Raw genomic sequence first — 16,781 nt, 5'->3', positions numbered from 1 at the left:
TTATTTCTAATGAGATTATGCTAAAAAAAGAAAAAAGAACACTTTAATGTCCTTAACAGGGGTGCCAATGACTCCGTCTGTATTTGTTGAGACCTTCTTTAATAATAACATCCTTATTGCCAAGTCTGTCGTGGGCAGACACCCCATCTGATCCTATTCTAAGAAGAAATGCAAAAGTACACAGCTTTCATTAATACAACACTGATTCATTCAGAATGGCCCTCTGAAAGTCAGTCACAAGCCTAGCATGGGTTTCAGGGAGTACAATAGGCCCCCTTACAGGCTTATCATCCTCGTCACTTTTATCATCATAATCATTGGCGGTATGATGCAGCTCCGTCATCAGTTAGAAGTATGACACTAACGACTTCCCTCTCTTCTTTATTTATTTATTTTTATTCTTGCCAAAAAAAAAGAAAAGAAAAAAAAATCTGGCTAAAAGTTAAAAGTGGCAGAAAACGGGAGGGGGTCCATTTTAAACGGCACCTCTGCAATGCCCGTGTTTAGAATAACCATGAAAAGAAATCCGGTTACACTGGGTTAGCATTTGACATGGATGTGAATGCTTTAATTTGCCCGAGAGCAAATATCTACAAAGCTGAGATGTATTTCAACACCGCTACCAAAAGAACACACAACCACAAATATCTGACTGTTAACAACTGCTTTGGGGTTTATTTTACAATTGAGAAAGAAAAGGAAACAAACTAACCGGTGCTAAAAAGTTTGTTTTCTTTTTTTTTTTTTTCCTTTTTCTTTTTTACAATATTGTCAATAAAACATTGAAATGTATAGTCATTGTGCATCGCTTATTTATTTTTCCACACCATTTCATGCATCAAATTGGATGCAAGTATAATTAAAATCATTTCTGTAAACCGAGCCAAAGTAGCTTAATTTGTATTTTTCTTTAAAAAATGACATTTTGTAGCTCTACAGCATATATTTATGTACACCATCTGTTTTTATGCTATTTTTTTAATCATTTTTCTATATAAAATGACAATATAAAAGTTAGAGAATGCACACACCTTAAGATACAAAGAAAGTGGAGCCTTTTTAAATGGTATAAGATATGTCTCATGGAGCACTGACATTTCACTGGTGGTCATTTACATGTAACGGACTGTTCTCTTTACAGCTGAAGAAAGCGACACAATTTAGAAAGAGAAACTCGTAACAAACCATACAACTGGAAAATTGCTATAAAGTGATGCTTCACAGCAAGGAAAGTTTCTTTTTTTTTCAAGAGCAAACTTGCATACCGATGGCTGTTCACTTTCACCGATTGACTTGTAACCAAGAAGCAGCATTTTAATTTTCCAAATTATCTTTTTTTTTTTTCTTTAAATACACCAACAGATTTATGAGCAGGCTATTCAATATTAAAAAAAAAGTGGAGAAGAAAAAGAATAATAATAACAAGGGAGAGGAGTTGGGAAGGTGGGAATGATAATCCTCGGATCTTTCCAAATCAAATTTTAAGAAATGCGAGATATTTGAAAACATGTCCTCTTCACAAATTGAATTGTCTAAGGTGCTACTGTACTTCAGTCTTTCAGGGTACATCATCCTTTCATTCTTTTGGCGTACACATTTAATTGTTCCTCTTCTTGATATCAAGTTTTACATAGTCCTGACTTCCACCAATTTTATGCCACTTTCGCCATCGAAGCAGTAGTTATATTTTTGCCATGAACAGATTCAAATCTCATGTTTAACCTTGTTTCACTAAAATACATGCACAGGTCAGACAAATAGCATATAAATATTTTACAAAATAAGTGTAAAAAAGCTTGGCAAAACAAAACAAAACAAATAAAACAACATTGAAAGAAATGGTCCAGTCAGGCAGTCGTCAACTAAAAATAGTAAGACTGATTTTTTTTTTTCGTTTTTTTTTATTTTTTTTTTTCTTCTGGCGGCTCAGTTCGGCCCAGTGCAGTAACTGTGAACAATGTCATTTTAGTGCAATGAAATTCTAGTCAGTTCCACAGCTGTCAGTCTTTTCCCTCAGCAGCTCACGGATTTGCTTGATTAAACTTTTTCCATTTTGTCGAGCTTCTCCAGTTTCTCCAGAGCAGTGACAAACACCAGGTGGTCCTCTGGAGACTTGCCATGGGTCTTGCTGAGGTGCAGTTTGACTGCGTGTTTGCTGACGAATGTCCGATTGCAAAGTCTGCACTGGTACACAGAGCCCGTGTCGTCCTCCGGTGTGGTCAAGGCTGACAGTGGGCTGCCGAATGTCATTTTGTCTGTGATCACCTTTGAGGCAGCCTGCTGCTCCCGTAGGTGCTCCGCTGACAGTTTGGACAGGTCCTTCAGGCTAAAGCCCAGGTGAGATTCCAGGTGGCTGATGTAGGAGGAGGGAGTCCTGAACTGAGAGGCACAGTCACCACAGAGGAACACGGGCTGGCATGAGTCCATGTTCTTGAGAAACTTGGTGCCCCCAGTCCGTCTCAGCTGATACTTCACGTTTGCCAGCCAGTGAGATATGGTGGTCATCGAGAGCCCTGTGAATTTGCAGATGTGGACCCTTTCCTGAGGGCCCAGGTCGGTCATTGCGTAACGGCCCTCTGGGGTCTCCCTCAGGCTAGAGGCGAACTGTGCTTGCAAGATGAGAAGATGCTGAGGATTCCAATTGGACTGCCTCCCTTTCCTCTTCTGTACCGGTGAGAGGTCCTCCAGGGCATCCTCGAATGCACTGCCATCGGCATCAGACTTCTCTGAGATGGAGGAGGGAGTTGACGATTTGGGCGTCAGTCGTCCTGTGAGGTTCTTCACCATATCCGAAATGTCCATTAGAGCATTCTCTCTCAGAGGAGAGGAGACAGATTCAGGGAGGGAGATAAGAGGCTTGTTGCCGTTTACGCTATTGTTGGTCAACAACACGCTGTTGCTGTTGGTATTGGTACTGCTATTAGTGGTGGCCTTATTTTTGCTCAGGTCTATGGGCTGGTCGTTACTTTCATACAGCTGAAAGTGGTTAACGGGCTCAGTCGCCTTGCTTTGAGGAGTTGGGGTAAAAGCTGGTTTGTCCATCATGCTGTTACTGATTTTGTAAAGCATGGACAACGGATCTGCTGCTGGACTCATAGGTTTAGAAGCCTTTCCCAGGTGCGTGTTCATGATTGACTGGAGTGCACTCAGAGGGTTGATAAAGGGACTTTCAGGTGAGTGGTCCGTGATGATGCCAAGACTGTTCCCATTTGTTACTGGAGACTGGGATGCCTCTGAGCCATTTTTTGAAGTGTTGCTGTGGCCGTCCAACAGACTCTCTTTGGGCTCCTTCTTACAAATAAGCTCAGAGTCTATACTACCTGGGCTGATACTTCTCAGGCCGGACAGTTTACCTACAGAAAGGTCGTTTGGGGACGGTAATTGCTCTCTCTGCTCTCTCAGTGCAGGAGAGGGCGATTTCACTAATGACGGTGGCCTACAACGCTCTAGACTGACCAGCTTTTCCTCTTTTTCTTTCTTCACTGTGGCAGTTTTTCCTGTCACTTTCTCAACAAGCTCCTCCATGGCAGTGACGTTGCTCCTGAGGAGAGTCGGGGAGGAAGGGCTACGAGGGGAGTGGATGACGGAGTTGGAGTCACTCACAAGACTTCGTAGCCCACTATTAAACATTGGCTGCATCTGAACGCTCTGGACGGTTGGGGGAAGAACAGTAGCTGAACTTTTAATTGCACCTTGCAGCTGGTAGGCAGCATGAATGCTAGGATAGCCACCCCAGGTGGGAGTGCCCGTCTGGGCCTTGCTGATGGCACTGGATACAGTGTTTTCGAGAGACTTTAGTATATCTAAACCCTCTTTAGGCGTTTCCTCCAGATCTTCTTCTCTAAGGTATTTATAAGATGTAGTATCAGTTTCTGATTTCTCACTTGCGTCATCTTTCTCCTCCTTGATTTTTTTCTCAATAGGCTCACATCCTTCAAGTTTTTCATCCTCTAACACCTCCCTTTTATCCTCGGAGCCAGAGGAGAGGGCAGGGGATACTGGTTGGGATTTTACAGTACTGGGAACAGGGAGTCTGGTGGTGGTTGGTGGTAGTGGGATTGACTGAATCTTCTCTTCCACCACTGGATCAAAGACCAACTGTTTGCCCTTCTTAGATGCAGAGTTTGTAACCTTCAAAAAGTGACCTGTAACCATCATGTGGGCAGTCAGCTGTTGCAGTGTGTCATGTGAACTCCCGCACTCCATGCATTTAAGGATCTGCGCTTTGCGAGCCTCAAACTGCCACGTGTAGCTGGCACCATTTTGGTAGCCATAGCGGTTGTTCGGCGTCACATAGGGGTTAGCGGTAGCTTTCGAATCTTTGCCCATATCCCCAAGAGACACAGAGCCACCGCCACCACTACCAGCATGGATGGAGTCTGGGGAGCATGGAGAGACTATAACATCTTGAATAGCACGTTTTTTAGCTGAAGTTGGCACCAGCTTAGTAGCCAGGGCTGGCACGGGTTCTTTGAGAGGCACTTTCTGGTAATGCTTGGTCTTGATCATGTGTACGCTGAGATCTTGTAGGGACTCAAACGAGTGGCCGCAGTACATACACTTCAGTACTTTCTGAGCATCCTCCTTCCCCTCCATTTCCATCAAGGATCGCTTACGTGGTTTGGACCAGCGCTTGCCCTGGTCCTCCTCTTTGTCCTTGTTGTCATCGCGATAGTGGCCCGTCTCATTCATGTGAACTGTCAATCCCACTAGTGTGTCATAAGCGGCGCTGCAGTCTTTGCAGCGAAACTTGCTTGCACCAGTGAAAACAGAGCCGTAGAGCTTGTTGTTCTGCCGGTAGAGCTGCACTGTGCTGAAGAGGCTAGGCTCAGGTAAAAGGTGGTATGGGGTCTGCTGAAGAGTTTTGGCGAGCGCTGCCTGGTGCCAGTCATAGGCTACACCACTTCCGTTGCTGGCTCCACCGGCACTGCTTCCACTGCTGCTTGTCGCGCTGTGGCTGCTTGCGGAGCTAGTTGTCGTACCATTGGTGTTGGCACTCGCGTTGCCTGTGTGGTTGACAGTGTTTGTGGAGCTTCTACCGTTGTGGTGACTGTTGGCCATGTTCACCACACTGCTCTTGTTTGTGGTTGTAGTCGGTGAGACAGAGACAGCAGAGACAGGCTCTGGAGTCGTGTGGGCAGTGTTGACACTGCCGGCTGCAGCAGGCTTTGATTTCATGATGTCCATTGTGATGCTAGACCAAGAGGCATCTGAGATGAGGTTTGCATAGACGGCTTTCATCTGTGCCAGGCTGTCCTGGAAAGACAGGCCGTTGTTGGGACGGTAGGGTGGAGCAGAGCCTTCCCTCTCCTGACCATCCCTGGAAGAGGTGCTCTTAATATCTGCAAGTCTGTCGCTAGCGTCACTGAGTGGAGACCCGTATCCGGCATCCGGGTTAGTACCATTGCTAAGTGGAGAGTCTCTGTAGCTAGGTGGCTGGCCTCCATCCGCATCCTCCTCTTCGTCATTGCACAGGAACTCCGTGTCCTGTCCGTCTAAAGAGAGGCCATCATCCTGCAGGTGCTCTTCCTCGTCATGACTGGTTGCCTTAAGCTCATCCTCGGGCATGTATGCTGTAATGCAGAAAAGAGAGAGGGGAAAAAAAGAGGTCAGCTCGGTGAAATTAAAAATTAACGCCACACTAACAGGACCACTGACAAAATAAGGAATGAATAGTCAATGATGGAAATGCAGGCTTTTATTCTCTTCCAGAGTGTCTGTGTGTGTGTGTGTGTGTGTGTGTGTGTGTGTGTGTGTGTGTGTGTGTGTGTGTGTGTGAGACTGTATGCATGCATGAGCTTGTGTGTATTTTACACACATGTGGCTCTGAGAGGCAGTGGTGAAAAAAGCCTCCAAGGGAAAAATAAATCGCTGAGCTTCTGACAGTTGTCCTTTTCCTTCTCGGCTATCTATTCTTCCACACGTGTCTCATGTTCCCCAGGAAATCACTGGCTGTTTGGCCTTGTTAGCCCAGCTGCATGCTCGCATGCTCAACTCCTCTTCCCCCCTCTCTTTCTCTCTTCTCCAATGTTTTTACTTCATTTTATTCATCAGGCTTCATAAAGTCCACGTCTTCACACACTTAAGTTCCATCAGAAACTGGTACCTGAAATAAGTAAAATTCTACTTTGGAGATAGTCTAGCTTTTTGTAATTCACAAATTTTGAGTTGATTTTCATAGATGTATGAAGAAATGAGTTAGAAAATGTTCCACTTTATCTGCCCTGACCCGAAGCTCGTTGTTTTTACTGACCTATAAATGCACTACACTGTCCAGAGACAGGATGCACAGTCTCTGGTGTGGAGACTCGCACTTTTACTTTTTACCGAAAACAGTAGAAGTTAAATGTGTATGAAACCATTTGAAAGACAGCTATTTCTAATTCATACACTCATTCACAATTCATCTTGATTTAAACAGGGGTTGAGACATCACTAGATAACATAATGGCTACATGCATTGCACCAAAGTTGTTCTGTTTTATTATTTTGAGTTTTCAGCTTTCAACTAACATGTTACTGTCCTGTAACATGCTTGCAGCCCTTTGGTTAAACACCCCTTAACCGCTGTCCAGTGTCTTGTTGACTTACATGCAAGTGTTTTGAGGGTGACAGTTAAAGGCTCTAAATTCATGAAGGAATACAGCTAATTATGCTAGCTCCCCAATATATTATGCAATTTAGTGATAGAGAATGTTTCGTTTTGTAATTTCATTGCGAATTTTCTCTGACACACAAATGGTTAGCCTACCCTTTACCACAACCAGACCTGGAATTAGCTAAAATCTGTATCCGCAGGTTAACGTTTTACAAAAAAAACTGGTGACGGAAAACAAGTTTGGATTTGTAAATCTAAGCTTGAACACTGAAGTCAAACTCCTTGTTTGCACACACAATCTTGGTCTCTAAAGCTAATCCTGAATGCAGAATACCTGCATGTCGTCAAGCTTTGCGGTTGTAAAGTGAATGAACAACCTTCCTCTGGGTGGAAGCTGTTACTATGGGAAAGAGACTCAAAACTAGTTATTTTTAGAACGAGCGAGGAGTTTAAAAATGAAGTGAGACGAAGCACAAAAAAGTAAGAATGAACGTTCTGACATCTTACTCAGCAGATGACAAGAAGGCTAAGAGCAAAACAACAAACTTGTCCTGTTTTATCCTTTTAAGTCTTCAAAATGTCTTAAGAGTCGAATGAGTCTCCTACATCTGAGTTAAGGTAGGATACACATCTCTGACTAAGAGTCGTGAATGCTAATCAGGCAAACCGTAGATGTTAAAAGATAGCTCAAAATGTAAATTCCGTAACCGGAAATCGGCCACAAAACCCATCCCTGGAAAAGACGTGTGCATCCACATGCTTGTGGTAGTTAGCTAAGCATCTGTAAGCTACAGAGCAAGAAAGCGAGCGAGTAAGGAAGGGATAAGTGAATGAAAAGATGTGGGGAAGAAAGGAAAAGTAAGCAGGAGAAGGTGGTGGAGGGAAGGGCTGTAGAAGGGAGAAAAAAAAACATAGGGAGAGGAGTAAGTGAGTGAAGCAGGGAGACAGGAAAGACAGCCCCCTAGCTTCTTCCTTTATCTCCTTCCTGCATGGTGAGATGTGCGTCCTAGATGCCAGTATCAGTCTCTCCTGATGAAACAGATGTGCTGTCAACTTCAAACGGCACGCTAACCTGTCACATCATAATCTAAGTGGACATAATACCTGATATATATACACTGGCACCATTTACTGCTGCCTGAGAGGAGATGGGTGGAGGAAGGGGTGGGGGAAGGTGAGCAGCTGCACCATCAACTGTGACTGCATGATGATGATGATGCGCATGTGTGTGTGTGTGTGTGTGTGTATGTGTGCGCGCGTGCACGCCTTTGTAAATGGGAGTTTGTCCGCACGTTTACCTTCCCGTGCATATCTGTGTATGCACTTTTTACACTTCATACGTTTGCTTGTAGAGCGCGAACCCAGCAGCCACCAGCCATAATGTTGCCTATAAGTCTGAGTTCGCCGGGTACCCACTGATACATCCCTCCCCCAAATGAGCAACATACTCCCCTAACGCCTGACAAGATTTCTGTGAAATGAGAGCACTACAGGAGAACCTGGCTGCGCTTCAATCCAACTGACAGACTGAGACCGAGACAGTTTCTAAAACTCCTGAAAATCCCTAACACAGCAGATTAGCATTATGTGCTGTTCTCCCTACAACACATCTGCAGAGCGTCTTCTGTTCCAGCACCTCTCCTCTCCCATAACATGTTGCCAGAGAAGCGGGCTATCAATACGCATCAGCCATTTAAAACAAAAAAAAAACAAAGAAAAAAACACAAAACACAAACGCATCCTGGAGAATGGCTGTCCGCTCTTCACCAGCTCTGCGGCACAGTGCAAACATGCGATAGGAATTACCTACGTGAGCAACTCATGTCTGCTGTAGCCAAAAAGAAATAATTAAAAAAAAGAGAAGCTAAACCCCAATATTTGGCAGTGTTTAACACACACAGAGAGCAGGTTGAGAGGCGGCGGATCAGAAATATCCCTGGGTGAGTGACAAAAAAACCCAGAATGCGCCAGGGAGGGGCTTGCAGCGATGAGCAGGTCGCCAGGGAACCCTTTGACGATCCCTGTCAATCAATTCCTGTCCTGCCATGTTGTCATGGAAACAACAAAGAGAGGAGATATCAAAAGCATGCAGACAAAAGACTGGCAGCAACCGACATCTGTAAGAATCACAGGCAGCAAAGTGGGCGGCTTTGCACGCCACCAGCGAGCGATATTAGTGATGAAATGTGGTTAGCGTGAGCCTGATCGCTTCATCTGCATCTGTTCGGACGGGACGATGAAACACGGCACGTGATGAAGAGAGAATATCAAAAGCTGCACATCAGCTCAATCACTGCAACTTGGAAGATGCATGCTTCTGACTGGCGAGCAGATTAGGCTTCTCACTTCCTCCACCTCCCATGCCCTCTTGTCTGGTTCTGGGCGCACATAGGCACAGCGAGCATCGGCAGCGACGAGGACGGGGCTCAAGGAAGGGGCACGGGGCTGGCAGGGGCCGTCCCTGGTGGTTTGGTTTGCAGAGTGGGTGATGCCTGTGAGCAGGGCCATCTGCACAAGCGCCAAAGCGCCTGTCACTTTTGCTCGGGGACACGCCGCCGTCAAGTAGACAGGCGGCAGTGCGGCCAGGACGGCACGGCGTAATCGCTGTCAGAAGCGGCAGCGATCAAGGCCGCCACCAGCCAAGCCAGATCAGAACCATCACACTCCCAGAAAATACATAAACATGTTACCACCCCTCTCTCACTGATCTACTACTAATGCTGTATTGACAAAGAGGAACACAATAAGACACAAAATTATTTTGTAGCCGAGTTGCTTGCACAGGTGCTCACAGCCCTTGGTGTTTTTTCACGTCACGGGAAAAGACGTCTACCTCAGGGGCCTCCAACCCTGGTCCTCAAGATCTGCTGCACTGCAGATTTTAGATGCAACCCTGCTCCAACACAGCTGAATCAGTTAATAGCTTGTTAGAAAGTCTTTGCCAAACTTGCTGGTATGCTGACAAGGTAATTCAATCGTTTGATTCAGCTGCGTCTAAACCCTGCAGAACAGTAGATCTCGAGGACCAATGTTGGAGACCTGCGGTCTACATCCAAAACAAAGGTCATTACCCTAAACAGACTAAACGTTCCTATGTACTTCATTCAGAGATGAGCAGTGGATGAAGGGTAATGTGGTTTTGGCATGTTTGTTTTTGCACACAGCTTTCATACAATGGCACAGACCACCTAGGAGACACCCTGCCCTCCACCTTGCTTCAGTATAAGTCACGCCACCAACCCACCAGATTTTCCATTCTCTCCCTATGTCCTCTGTTCAGACAACCTTCTCTGAGCACAACGATGATGAAATTTCAATCCTGGGTTTTTTAGCCATTTGACGTTCTTAATATTATAGTAGTTATTTAGTGAAAAAGAGAAATCGCACAAATGGCTCACTGTGTCAAACAAACATTCATCAAGATTACTCATGTCTGGTCTGGATACAAAAACCGGATAGTGGAAGTTGACTAGTTCAAGAGAAATATAAACTTTGCTGACCGTGCGCATTTCTAGAAAAAACCACACACAATAGCAAACTTCTGACCAATCACACAACACTTAGCACATAGGTCTGTGGAAATACTTTGACTCAGGCCTGATGTCGAATAAAGTGACAATTTTCATCTCTTGAAAATTGATGAATTTTCCATTCCGACACTTCGGATGAAGTGTGTGGGAGCTTTAACAACATGGTGGAGGCTGCATGGTGCTGTGACGACACTTTTCTTCAGCAGGGACAGTGAAGCTGATCAGAGTTGATGGGCAGATTGAAGCAGGTAAATAGAAGGCAATTCTAGCAGACAGAACAACCCTAAACATCCAGCCGGAGCTGCAAAGGAACGGTTCATAGCAGAGAAAACTCCTGTGTTACTGTGACCCAGTCAAATACCAGTTGAGAATCTGTGGGTGGGGGAAAAAAAAAAACTGAAAACGGATGTTGCAAACATACATCTTCCTTCCACTTCACAATTACGCTCTACTTTGTGTTGGTCTATTACATAAAATCTGAATAAAACACAAAGCTTTTTGAAAAATGTCATATGCTGAATATGCTATAGAGATGTCTTAAAATAGCCTACCGCACAATAACACTGACTTGCACTTGCAAAGGTTTCTATGTCTCCGGCTACATAGAATAACACAGATATGCCCATTACCTTGGATAAGAACTTTTAAAAGAATCCATGTATGTGTTTGCACCCTGTCCTTATTATTATATAAATGAAAGTGTTCCAGAAGGACTACTTCAGTGGAGGTGTATAATTGTAAAGTGCAATGTTGTTTTTACAAATAGAAACAAGCTTCTTATTGCTATTCAGACATTTGCAGCATTGCCACACGTTCTCAGCTGGATACAATCATGCTCCATTCCACTGTAGCTTTGGCTGAATCTTTCGGTTTGTTGTTTTACTAGAAGGGGAACCTCCACCCCAGTCTCAAGTCTTCTGCTTTACAGCTTTTTTTCCCCCAGAACTGCCTTGTCTTTACCTTCGTTCGTCTTCCTAGCAACTCTGACCAGGTTCCCTGTCTCTGCAGAAGAAAAGCATCCCAATCCGAGATGCTGCCACCACCATGTTGCCCCGTTGGCAGGATGATAGTTTTCCCACCAAAAACGACAGCGGATGAGCATGTAGGCAAAGAAACATTCTTTTTCCATATTGGAATTTAACCATCAGATTTTTAATGGCTGAAAAGTCTGAAAAAAAAACAACTCTTTTCTTCTACTCTGCAATAACAGGCAACTTTATCAACATGCAGGTTTGTGGTTGTGAGACGAAACATGGAAAGGTTCAATGAGCACCAACGTCTTCGCCGGTTTGTTTTTGACGACGCTGAACGGCCTAGAATCCCAACCGACACTGAACCTCGCACTGGAACACGATCCAGTTCGGGTCATGTCTGCAACACTCCTACTCGCGCGCGCCGTAACTCATCGGATGTCTTGATTTTTGTAAACACTCCGAATGAAACAGAACCAGCAGACACGTCAGCCTCTTGGCAAGAAACATATCACTCCTTTTCAAAACTTTGCTATTCTCCCCATCCTCCTTGGCTTTATTTTTTTCTCTGTTGCCTTCTCCCTTTTCTTTGCTGAGAGTCTGCTGGTTGTTAAATCAATATAACTCTCTGTCAGGCCCGAGGAGCTTCACCATTTGGCCGCTGTCAAAGCCAAACAAACCAGATAAGAAAGGCAGAAAGGCGATGAGACGGGAGAGGGAGGGAGAGATAGGGGATGAAACGATTCGGCTTCCCCCCACTCCTCCACTGCCGGGGCCCCGTTTCCCCGACGTTCCCCCCACCCCCCTCCTTCTATTTATTTACACACATTTCTTTATTTATTTGATGTGGGTTCGGGAAGAGGGGGCAATCACTGCAGTCATTTGCGGCACTAATGTCCAATCACGCACCCCTTCACTCATGTGATTTAGGCAGTGCAGGAGTGGGTCCGTGGCAGGGGATAGTGGGGTAGGTGGTGGGTACAGGTTGGGGAGGGCCGGGGCCGTTTAGGCCGGGCCCCTAATAGGAAACTGGCAGTCTTATTCCTTCCCCAGATTCTGTTTGTCACCCCGCTCTCCATTACGTGCCTCTCAGCCCTGATGGCTTCAGACAGGAGCTGATCAAAAAGCCATCGCTTGACCTACACGCCGTGGCAGAACGCGGCCCGCGCCCGTCGCAGGCACGGGGCGAGATGAGACGGAGGCGGGAGGAGGAGGAGGAAGAGAAGGAGGAGGGTGTATGTCAGCGCATGGTGCAGAGCAGAGAGGGGGGCTGAGGGAGGAAGAGGGGGGGCGCGGGGCGGGCTGATAGCTCTCGGGCCGGGACAAGAGGGCTGTAAATAAAATGACATTATTATTTCCTCTGTCCCGTCATGTAGAAAAGCCAATTATGGTAATGCCGCTGCCGGCGTGTCAGAGGGAATGCTGGGATGTGCTTCCCGTGAAGCGGCTAACATGAGAGCAATGCCCCTGATCAGGAACGCGGGCCCCATCCTGACAAGAGACAGAGCAGATAGGAGGAAGAGAAAGAAATAAGGCGAGAGAGAGAGTGTGAGAGAGGGAGAGAGAAAGAGATATGAATCAAACTGCAAAAAATCTGCGTGTGGGCCTTGTTTTCCCGAACGGATAAATATTGAGCTATCTGCAGCAGAGAAGCTGTTTAGTCTGACGATCCAGAACTGAAGGAGAGCAGGAGTTTCATCCCAGTCAGAATGCAAATGGAGATGCATTGATCCGATTGTAATGTCTGTACCGATCCTGATATTGACAAAAATTGTGGATATTGGGTATTGATGACAATGTGCCCAAAGGGGCACATCTATACAGTCTAATTCTATACTTTGTGCTGTGAGTGACGTCATAATTTATTGTTTATTTTGCATCATATTTAGAAATCCTAATCAGACTTTCTGAACTGTTTGAAAAGTTTCTTGCAGTTTATTGTTTACATGTTTGACCAAAGCACTAAACTTATTGTTTATGTCAGTTTCAGTATCTTTATTGTTTATTTTACTGACATTGCACTGACTGAACAAATAGAAGTTGTTTTTACATGTTAGACCAAGCTTGTGAAGTTATTGGTATATTTAAGTGTGTTGTACTGCTGCAGAGTTAAATAAATAAATGTGTATTTCGGTACAGTTACCTGTATGTTTTTCTGTATCGGATCGGTATCAGCCGATACAAAACCTCAGATATCTGTATCAATACCGGCAGTGAAAAAAAATGGATGAGTGCATCCCTACCACTTTTTAAAAAAGAAAAAAGAAAACAAAAGTTCATAGGATATCAACAAGTACCAACAAAGTTCATAAGGAAGGATTCCATCCAGACCTCATTATGTTTAGCTGCTAAAAAACCCGCAAAAGTTCACAACTTACACTCTGTGTCCGATTTGGACGGGATGGATTATGTAAAGATGACGGTGAGCGATCGAAGGTGATCGTTTACTTTCCCAGCTAATTCGTTCTCAATCTCATCCGAAGGCTTCTCCCTGCCTAAAATTCCTTGTGTGCTTGATAGGAGAGCTCTCCTTAAAATAATTCCTCAGCTACCTTCCTCCTTTTCACTAGCCCCCCCCTCCCCTCCTCTGTTCAGCCTCACTCATACGCCCACATGGGCCCCTCCCAAGCGGAATAATGGGAGCATATGGCCTAGGCAGCACCTACAGGGCCTTAAATAACTACTGCAGCATTCCAGCTCGCTGTACCAATTTATCTCCCCGCCCCTCCCCGCCGTTTCACAAAAAAAAAAAAACACCCCTAGCTCGAGTTTGAGCTGGGGCAGACGGCGGCGGATGGGACACGTTGCTCCTCAGACACACAGCTGCTATTATAGACTGATGCAAAGAGTGGTGTGAAAGTGAATAAGTGCTGTGCAAACAGGATTAGTGTGGAAATGCTATTTTATTGGCAGATATTCCGCGAGCTAACCGCCGGCTTTCCTGGTAATCGTTCGCACTGGTGGCTCTATGCAAACGCTTCAAGTCATGTTGAGTTACACTTGGCCTGTGGCATTATGGAAAATCATGCTGCGGATGCTTCCGACAGCAGACTGTGTGTTTTCGCCTCGCGAGCAGGTAGGGTGACGAGGCGGTGGCTGCAGCCTCTAGAAGGTTGCTCCAAATCTGGAGCGGCAAATTCAACTCAACGTCAAGGGTAGAAGTTGGCATTGCTTAAACTTCACAAATGTCCCAGAAAGGTTTCAGGTTAAAACTCTTTTTTAGCAATATTCACACAAACCTCAGTGCATTTTGTTGGGATACTATATGGTAGATCAACAAGAAGCATAAATGTGAAGAGGGAGAAAAAGGACACATTCAATCTGAAAAGTGTGGCATACATTTGCATTCAGCCCTATCGAGTCGACACTTTGGACAAGAACCCTTTTTGCCATTATTTCAGCTTTACACATCTAAATAATGTTTCACAAAAAGCTCAGGCAGGTTTTCTAACAAGCGTCCTTCCAGGAATGTCTTGTATTTAGCTCAGCATGATTCTGCCACCACCTTGTTTCATGGTGGCGTTCATGGTATCGGTACACGGCCTATGCTTGAATAGTGGTTTATCCAATCCAGAGGATCAGTCATACACCCATTCACGCATAGATTTTCTGGACAAGACTAACAGACTGCCATACAATCAAAACCACCTGACCCTCTGACAACCAGGCTAGGCGTCTTGCCCAGTGACACAACTGAGACAGACAGACGACAAACATCTACCTCTTGAGTTACTGTTGCCTCATCAGATTTTAGTCTTCCTGTCACTTTAGGTGGACTACCGTGTCTTGGCAGGTTTGAAAATTGAGCCATATGCTATTCGAAGTAGAATAATGGCTTGAGCATTATTTTACATAATGTTCAAAGCATCTTGTCGAAGTTTAAGTATCTATAAGACGCCTAAACTTCTCTAAACTGCCAACCTGTTTGCTGTTTGCCTCCAATGCACCGCCGAGGCTCACACAGAACAGCTGGATATGATGACACATGATTTCATTTTGGGGTTTTGGAATAAAGTTGCCAAACACAAATGCAGCCACACTTTTGAGGTTTTCATTCGTACAAAATTCGAAAAATCTAAGCTTCAGGTTCACATTGTTGTACTCCAGTCATACTGAATAAATTAGGATGTACTTTCTGATGAGGCTCATTTGTCAGATGAGAAGTGCCTTTTGGAAAATAACCCTTCAGCTGGAATTAAACAGAATTTTTTTTATTGGTCTAATGTCACATTCTAATTTTAAATGTCATGTTTGCAATACTTTAAGCAGAAAATCCATCAACTACACACACCAGACTATGTGTAGTTCATCAATATAATGTGTTTTCAACTAGAGATAAAGTTCCTGAAATAATGGACTTTTCAATAATGTTCTAATTCACTGAATGGGTCCATCAGTAAGACACAGAAGTTTGATTAGGATGCGACACGTCTGGCAGAAAGCACATTTTGAAATCTTGTGTCAGACATCTGTTGCTCAACCAGAACAAGGTCGGTCCGGGTCACGCACTCGTGTAAACACGTCAATATGTCCGAAGACTCGCGATTCGGTGACCTTTAGAAAAATGACGCGGGGATGAATGGCAGAGTATAGACGGGAGCATTTGTCTACATGATCGCGTCCGGACAGGTGCGAGAGCCATTAAGTCAAAGGCCTGACCTGAATGTGTGTGTCAGAAAGAGAGAGAAAGAGAGAGAGAGTGTGTGTGTGTGTGTGTGAGTGACTAAAAGGTGCTGCTGTTTTATTTATAGAGTGAGCACTATTTATACCCAACTCAAAGATCAGTTCAGAGAAGCTGCTCGTGGGCCAGAGCCAAGATCACTCTCCATTACCGAGCACGCGCAACAACCCACACAAACACACACACACACACTAATAACGCGCTCACACACTCTCCTATAGCCCCCGTATGTGAGCTGCAGCCTCCGCGTCCAGCGCGGCGCGGTATGCACAGTGTAAGCATGTGTTAATGGGTGGAGGGGCTTTCTGACTGAGAGTGCCTTCATGGAGTACAGCAGGCTTTAACATGTTCAGGGATCAATAGAGTGAACCAGCGCCCAATCGATTGCAATTCATCTGTCTCTCTTTATTTATTTATTTTTTCATATTTCACTCTCACGCGCTGCACACTGAGCTGCAGCTGTCCTGCGGGGCAATACATAAATAAACGGACACGCATTTGCATACATAAGGGTGCGCGAGCACGACCATGCAACACACGAACACACACGCACCTGAAAAGGGACGCCTCCTCTGCGTATAAAAAAAAAGTTCAATAAACCCGTACGGAATTTATTTATTTTTATTGAGCATATCACCTTATCCTGGTCCTCTCTGCATAACAAGGCCCGTATAATTAAACCATAAATTTCAGCGCGCTCCTTTAATTACCACAGACAATGTCAGGAGGCAGCAGAGTAAACAAATGGCTTTGAAGTGAGCAAGGGGAGAAAAAAAACAAAAAACGCTTCGACACAGCAACGAAGAAGCTGTTCATTTTTGGTTGGGATGTTGTTGCACTTGAAAAGGATGAAATGTTCAAAAGGGTGTGCGTGCACGAGAAGGGGAGAGGGTGTTGGAAGAGAAGGGAAAGGGAAAAGGGGGGACTGTATAGTTTTTCCTCCTTTAGCTTTATCTAAGAATGCTTTTGAGGGATGCGGTTTTACCTCAAGTGAAGGGAGG

At 44.9% G+C, this 16,781-nt stretch overlaps 1 protein-coding gene across 2 annotated transcripts in view; it reads right to left on the bottom strand.

The window, feature by feature from the left end:
- Window positions 1-649: 649 nt before the first annotated feature.
- tshz1 (teashirt zinc finger homeobox 1) overlaps window positions 650-16,781 on the bottom strand; it is a 48,719-nt gene continuing 32,587 nt past the window's right edge. For both annotated transcript variants that reach the window (XM_088013562.1, XM_088013561.1), the window contains exon 3: window positions 650-5,573. In XM_088013562.1, the coding sequence (XP_087869688.1) occupies window positions 2,038-5,573 (3,536 nt within the window). In that variant the 3' untranslated portion in view covers window positions 650-2,037. The remainder of the gene's footprint in view (window positions 5,574-16,781) is intronic.

The sequence above is a fragment of the Poecilia mexicana genome, unplaced genomic scaffold (assembly GCF_051168715.1).
Source record: "Poecilia mexicana isolate PSO_F unplaced genomic scaffold, ASM5116871v1 scaffold_16, whole genome shotgun sequence".
Lineage (NCBI taxonomy): Eukaryota > Metazoa > Chordata > Actinopteri > Cyprinodontiformes > Poeciliidae > Poecilia > Poecilia mexicana.
Note: the sequence above shows the minus strand (reverse complement) of the source record. Positions and strands in the feature narration are given on the sequence as shown.